Consider the following 7,195-nt stretch of genomic DNA (forward strand, 5'->3'; position numbering starts at 1 on the left):
CCAATCCCGTTTACACTAGGGGTGCACACGGGTTGGTTCGGTCAAGTTCTGGGGTGAAACCGGAACCGAACCGTTCCTAACGGTTCTAGGATATTCGGAACTGAAACCGGACCGTTAGCACCCTAGAACCGAACCGGAACCGGATCGTTAAAACTGGTTCGATTCCGAATTGGTTCCACGGTTCTGGGCTTTTTATAATCCAGCCCAATTGCATGTTTTATTTTATAATCTAGCCCATGTCCATTCGCATTGTGATCCATTTGATGAATGGTTTAGATATTATATAAGGTGTGCAAAAATACATTTATGGAAACAATCAAATAGTGCATGGTAAACCATAAATCATGAGTCAAATATGAAAACAATCAAAGGGTTTCTAGTTCGGTTCTAGGTTCGGTTTCATAGTTTGGATCCACAGTTTGGTTCTACATACCCCCAAACCCAGAACCGAACTATCGTAATCGATTCTTTGATTCTTGGAACCAAAACCAGAACCAGAACCAGTACACTCTAGAACCGTACCAAACTGGACTGTTTGGTCGATTCTGGTCCGATTCCACAGTTCTACCGATTCGATGTGCACCCCTAGTTTACACCTATATATGTGTGTGTGTGTGTGTGTGTGTGTGTGTGTGTGTGTGTGTGTGTATAGCTTGGAAAAGAATCCCAAATGAAATCAGAAATAAATCCCACAAATTCGCAGTTTTGCATAAAATTTGCGCAGAATCCTGTTGATGCCATCGAAGCTCTTTCGATGGCATCGAAGCCCTATCGATGGCATCAAACTAATCATGTTGATGGCATCGAAGCCCTGTCGATGGCATTGAAAAGGTGCCTAGTTGAAGAAAATCCAGAAAATATCAATGGGATCGAAAACTGTTCAATGCCATCGAAGGTGGCATCGAACAGACTGTCAATGGCATCGACAAACCCTATATCTGACTTGATTTAAGACATCAAATACAATAATCTCTACCATGTCTTCAATCTTCAAACACGTAGCTTCTTGTCTTCTTCTCTAATCTCTGCCTTACATCATAGCTTCATCAATGCTTTTCATGCATACTCCGTCCTCCTTTTACGCCATCGCCAAGCCCAGAGAAGTTGTATGGAACTTGAACTTCTCCATACGAACGACCTTGGTGAGCATGTCTGCCGGATTCATAGTAGTGTTTTTCTTCTCCAGAGTTATGTCTTCTTCCTCAAATACCTGTCGGATAAAATAGTGACAAACATCAATGTGTTTAGTACGTGAGTGATAAACAGAATTTTTAGCCAAATTAATAACGCTCTCGCTATCACAGTTAATCGGCACGGCCTCCTGGTGAAGCCCCAACTGATTTATCATGCCTCTTAACCAAACACCTTCCTTAAATGCTTCTGTCACTGTCATATACTCTGTTTCGGTTATAAAAAGAGGCACCACGGATTAAAGCTTCAACATCCAACTGATTGCTCTACCCGCTAGTACAAACGAGTAACCTAAAGTCGACTTTTTGAAATCTACACTGCCTGCATAGTCTAAATCTACATACCTACCAACTTTTCCCGTCTTCTCAAAAGTTAAGACATAGTCTTTTGTACCTCGAATGTATCAAAGTTGTCATTTCACCGCTTCCCAATGTTGTTTGCCATGGTTTGACGTGTATATGTTCACAACACCGATTGCATGTTAAATATTTGGATTCGTACAGACCATGGCATACATTAAACTGCTAACTGCATTTGAATAAGGCACATGAGATATATCATACTTTTCCTTATCTGTTTTGGGACATTGTTCTGAGGAAAGCTTGAAGTGAGCTGCGTGGGGGATGCTCACCGGCTTTGCCTGGTCCATTCCATACTTGATCAACACCTTTTCAAGGTATTCTATCTGTGATAACCAAAGCATGCTCCTTTTTGTCTCTATGAATATCTATGCATGTTGGGAGGACTGTGGAAGCACACAGAGATGAATCTAGGATAGCAATCCAAAAGCACCCAGAAAAAGGGCGGAGAACAGATCGATTTAAAGTGAAAAAATCCTTTCAAGAAAAAATCACGGCATAAAGCAACAGATGATCACTATGAAAGAAGAAATTACATAGAGAAAGAGCTTACCCGATTTGAACAATCTTGAGTCTCACCCTTGCTATACTCTTTGAAACCCTACAACAATTTAGAAACTTGTAGAATGCCTTCCAATCCCGTTTACACCAATATATATAGCTTTGAAAAGAATCTCAAACAAAATCAGAAACAAATCCCACAAATTTGCAGTTTTACATAAAATCTGCGCAAAATCCTGTCGATACCATCGAAGCTCTTTCGATGGCATTGAAATAATCCTGTCGATAGCGTCGAAGCCCTGTCAATGGCATCGAAAAAGTACCCAGTCAGTTCAGCAACCAACTGAAGAAAATCCAGAAAATATCGATGGGATCGAGAACTGTTCGATATCATCAAAGGTGACATCAAACAGACTGTCAATGGCATCGGCAAACCCCGTATCTGACTTGATTTAAGACATCAAATATAACAGATACTTGAGAGAGGAAGACGACAGAAGAATAAAAAGAGATGGAGGAACAAGGATTCTTCAAAATTTTTCTTTTATTATTTATTTATAATAATAATAACCAAAAATTATTTCTTCATGATTGATATGCAATATTAGATATTTCAAACTATTAACTAATATGTGTTTGTGTTAAAATAATGGGTGTAACTTTCAAAATTGGAAAGATTTCCCTGTTGAAATAAAACTTTTATGAAAATTTTGAGATTGAGAGAAATTTTGGGAAATTTTATTTTGTAAATTTTCTTGTGTATTTCATTGAGACTAACATACAATATATATACAAGAGAAATGAACCCAGTCAAGAGAGATTGCAAGCAACCTAGTCACATATTAACCAAAAAAGGAAACATATACCGGAAAAAATCAAATCTTTTTTAATTCTCTCCCTCAAGTTGATATGTGGAGAACAGTGACACCCAACCTACCAAGTAAATAATGAAATTAGGTGATTGGAATGGACGTAAGAAGTGCAAAGAACCTCAGATGTTTTTTTTTTCCTCTAAATAAGGTGACAATAAATCTCTATATGTTTTGTTTGTTCATGAATAATTTGTTAATGAATTGTGGAAGCACATATAGATAAATCAAGCAAAGTATTCCCATTACACAATCAAATCCAATCACAAACACTCTGAATTTAATATGTAAAAACCCTTGCGGGAAAAAACCAAACGGTACCAAGCGACAGTAATGCACTATGAAAGCATAAATTATAAGAGATAGAGATTACACAATTCAAACAAGCCTCAAATCTCCACAAGTTATGCCCTTGAAACCCTTAGGAACAAATTTAGAAATCCTAGAATACCTCTATATCTCTCCTAAAATCCTAATTACACCCATATATATAGCCTCCATTAGAATCACAATCAAAATCGGAAATCAATTCTACACTTACACAATTCTGCGCGTGCGCTCAATGACACCTTTGATGAGAATTCGATGTCATTGATAGACTGTCGATGACATCAAACTCCTTTGATGGCATCGAGAAATCACCAAAACATTCCAACAAGAAAATATAAATTTTTTGAATTTTTTCAATGGCATCAAGCACCTGTTCAATGGTATGGCATCAACAGACTCTGTTGTTTTCATATTTAAGACATCAACAACATAATGGTATGGTGGAGATGGGTTTTGGGTGATATTAATGAGGGACGGTTTTCAATGGTGACTAGATTCGATGATAATGGCATGCGGCTGTCAGATTCGAACAGTAAGTGGGCATGGGTGACAACAAAGAAATGGTGATAATAGTACCATAGAAGATAGTGTATTTCAATAATAAACGGATCCTCAAAATGCCCAACTCATGACGGCTATAAGAAAGAGAATAAAATTAATTGTGGGAAGGGGAATGATGTAAATGAGTGCAAGGTTAGTGGAAATTGTCTATTATCTAAAAATCGCATGCAGTAGATAATGGAGTCCATGAACAAGCATGTGTCTATTCATAACAAACCTGATCTTAGCTCACCAACATATTATTGAAACGTAACAAAAGCCCTTCGGCTATACAGACACAAAAGGCCCTCTGTTCGGGTGGTCCCCCCAAAAAAACGACGGCCCACCTATCATATACGACACACTCCACAAAACAGAAGCAAAAACCCAGATCTTAGCTCATGAGTCACTTGGAAGCTTACATATATATTAACCAGGGTTTAAATTAATGTTGGTTTTTGGCCCAAGACCCATCAAATTTCCTAAGATGATCTTTTCTTGTTTTCTTCTCTCTCTCTCTCTTTATTTGCGGGCACTATCAGAGCATATGGAGATTTTGAAGAAAAGACAACCATCAGAAGGAAAGCTTACATGGAGTGAATTGCAGAAGATGAAATACACATGGACAGTTGCACAAGAGCTGATGAGATTCATCCCTCCTGTCTTCGGTGGCTTTAGAGAAGCTCTTAAAGACACCAGCTTTGGTGGCTATGACATCCCTAAAGGATGGAAGGTACGTACATCCACATCGCATAGTTCTTTAACAATCTAGACCGTTGAAATTTTTGCGGATGGACCATAACCTGAAAATCAGACTAAAAATAAAGTAGCCATCTGATTTTGTACTTGGATTTTGGGCCACTTTCTATTTAACTTCATTTAACTTCTAACCATCAAGTCAATAACTGTCCATTGGATGGATAGGATAGCTTGATGGATGTGATTTTTTGGATGTGTTCCATACACAATGTAATTAACAATCCCGGACTAGGGCTGTCAATGGGCTGGGCCAGGCAAAATGAAAATTTTGAATAAAAACAGACTCAACAATTCAAAATCCAAGAGGAAGAATCACCACCATTTTTAAATTGGTGATGAACTATCATAGCAATCTAGCCGTTCATATTGTGCATGAAACATACTACTAATCTGTAGCGTGCGCTAGTGATTCATCCATTGGACACGTGGCATCCATGGGCATCAATATGGATGGAGGCCCATTGGCTTGACTGTGAACGGAGTGTGGCCCGTAAATCACGCCTGATCGGATGATCTCAACCATTTGAATTGGCTGCTTGAATAGATCACCGATCATTTTCCTTTTAACCGTTAACTTGATGGCCATGAAACAAATGGATAGAATACTTGGATCTGTGTGATTTCTGGTATAAGCTCCATCTGTGATAGTCCCCACGAGTTAGATGGTCTGGATCAAAATACATGTGTGCCACGTGTATACAAAATGAGTCACCACTATTTCATCTAGTGCATGTGGATTCAACGCTTTATTGTATCTAGTTTTAGGTATTCTGGGCCTCATCGCCGACCCACATGGACAAGGACTTCTTTGCAGACCTTGATGAGTTCGATCCATCACGTTTCCAAAATCCATCTAAGCCGATCCCACCGTTCTCCTACATACCATTTGGAGCTGGGGCCCACATGTGCATCGGCAACGAATTCGCTAGGGTCGAGACGCTCACGATCGTCCATAACATGATCATGAACTTTGAGTGGTCAGAAGTGAATCCCGATGAAATGATCACATGCCAACCGATGCCTTATCCATCAATGGGACTTCCTATCAGGATCAAAGAAAGAATTACATCCGAGTAGATTAGGGATTTAACACTTTGAATTGCTACTACGCTTCTTTTTTTCTTTTTTTTTTTGGGTTAGGTTGTTAGTACTCACCCATGTCAGTACACACACTCCATGTTAGCCACCCCCGCTAGGGATCGATACCAAGACCTCAAGTGTTGAAACGAGGTATCTCCACTCAGTCTGCCAGTTAGCTATGGATCTGGGTGTGAATTGCTACTAAGCTTGTGTACCAAACATATATTTGTGAAGTGTGCTAGTTTCTTTCTTCAATGGCTATGATGAGGTAGGATTCTCGATCACAGTGGGCCATGCAGTGGATTAGACCAAATGAACGGTCCAGATTGATGATTGGTGTACATGTCTCAAGTTGAGAGTAGCTGTAGCACCATAGTGTGGTGCATATGAGTTGCACCGGATCATGTTTTTAGGGTAGGGAAGCTTCCTGTCTTATAGTTAGTAACCATAGTGGATGCGTGGACATTCTAATCAATTGATCAAGGCCATCCATTTAATCCAAACAACTCTTCATGAACTTCATTTAAAAATCCCAGCGATTAGATGGTCCAATCCATCAATGGATCAATGTTATTCTCAATCAATGGTTGGAATTATTTATAAACGAAAAAAATCCAAACAACCATCTTTTTATAGGCCCACATCAGATCACCGTTGGTTCTCAATACTCATTCTATTAGACGATCCAAAACATCCCATTTTCATTTTTGAAAATGAAGGGCATAGAATCGTGGTCAATGTTAGGAGTTAAAAATAAAAATCAAATCAAATCGAACAACATCAATTTCTTGTTTAGAGTCACTAACTCAGAAATTATAATATATGTTTCATAAGGTATTTAGTAACTTCAATGGTTGCCACTGCCATCTCTGTTTCAGCCCTTCACAGGCAGTGATCATTCTAGAAGAGAGCAAGAAATTGTTGGAATTGTTGGAAATGAAATGTTGTATTGAAATTAGAAATTGAAATGTGTACTAAAAAAGAAGGAAAAGATTATTGTGTGTGAATCATTCTATTATCTTTTTCTTCTATTTGTGTAATTATTTGGCATATAATACAAGTAGATTACATACCCTCTCTCTCTCTCTCTCTCTCTCTCTCTCTCTCTCTCTCATATAACGAACAAAGGGGTTTAAAATTGTTCTTAAAATTCCGTCTTAAAATCTGACCGTTGGCAACATTAATAAGCATTCAAAATCGTTTCTAAAATTTTTTGCCCAAAATGTGACCGTTGGCACCAGAACGGTTTAAAACCATTCCTAAAATTCCGTTTCTAAAAACTGAAATGGTACCCAAAACGGTTCTGAACCATTCCTGATTTTCTGCAACGCCTCATTTAGGAATGGTATTAAATCGTTCCTGAAGCATTTAGGAACGGTTTAAAACCGTTCCTAAATGACGATTTTGGTGTAGTGTGTAACAATTGTTACCTTGCAAATATATCTTAACTGCAAAAATATCATATTGCAATGTATCATAATATATCTTGAAAAATGTCCTTACTCTTGCTCGGGAGTTTCAACATATGGTTAAGGGTTTGAGTACCCATACGAGGTGAAATCCCAT

At 38.4% G+C, this 7,195-nt stretch overlaps 1 protein-coding gene across 1 annotated transcript; it reads left to right on the top strand.

Moving 5' to 3' along the window:
* Nucleotides 1–4,261: 4,261 nt before the first annotated feature.
* LOC131254107 (beta-amyrin 28-monooxygenase-like) lies at nt 4,262–5,656 on the top strand. The gene is made up of 2 exons (XM_058255117.1): nt 4,262–4,523; nt 5,315–5,656. Exons 1-2 carry the CDS (start codon nt 4,278–4,280, stop codon nt 5,624–5,626), a joined length of 558 nt encoding a protein of 185 aa, XP_058111100.1. The 5' UTR covers nt 4,262–4,277; the 3' UTR covers nt 5,627–5,656.
* The last annotated feature ends 1,539 nt before the right edge of the window (nt 5,657–7,195 follow it).

This window comes from Magnolia sinica, chromosome 8, assembly GCF_029962835.1.
Source record: "Magnolia sinica isolate HGM2019 chromosome 8, MsV1, whole genome shotgun sequence".
Taxonomy (NCBI): domain Eukaryota; kingdom Viridiplantae; phylum Streptophyta; class Magnoliopsida; order Magnoliales; family Magnoliaceae; genus Magnolia; species Magnolia sinica.

Excerpts from the sequence above, each read along its gene's own strand:
- LOC131254107 (XM_058255117.1), top strand. The coding sequence starts at position 4,278 with ATGATCTTTTCTTGTTTTCTTCTCTCTCTCTCTCTTTATTTGCGGGCA. Across the intron at positions 4,524-5,314 it reads ACATCCCTAAAGGATGGAAG|GTATTCTGGGCCTCATCGCC; the intron begins GTACGTACATCC and ends ATCTAGTTTTAG.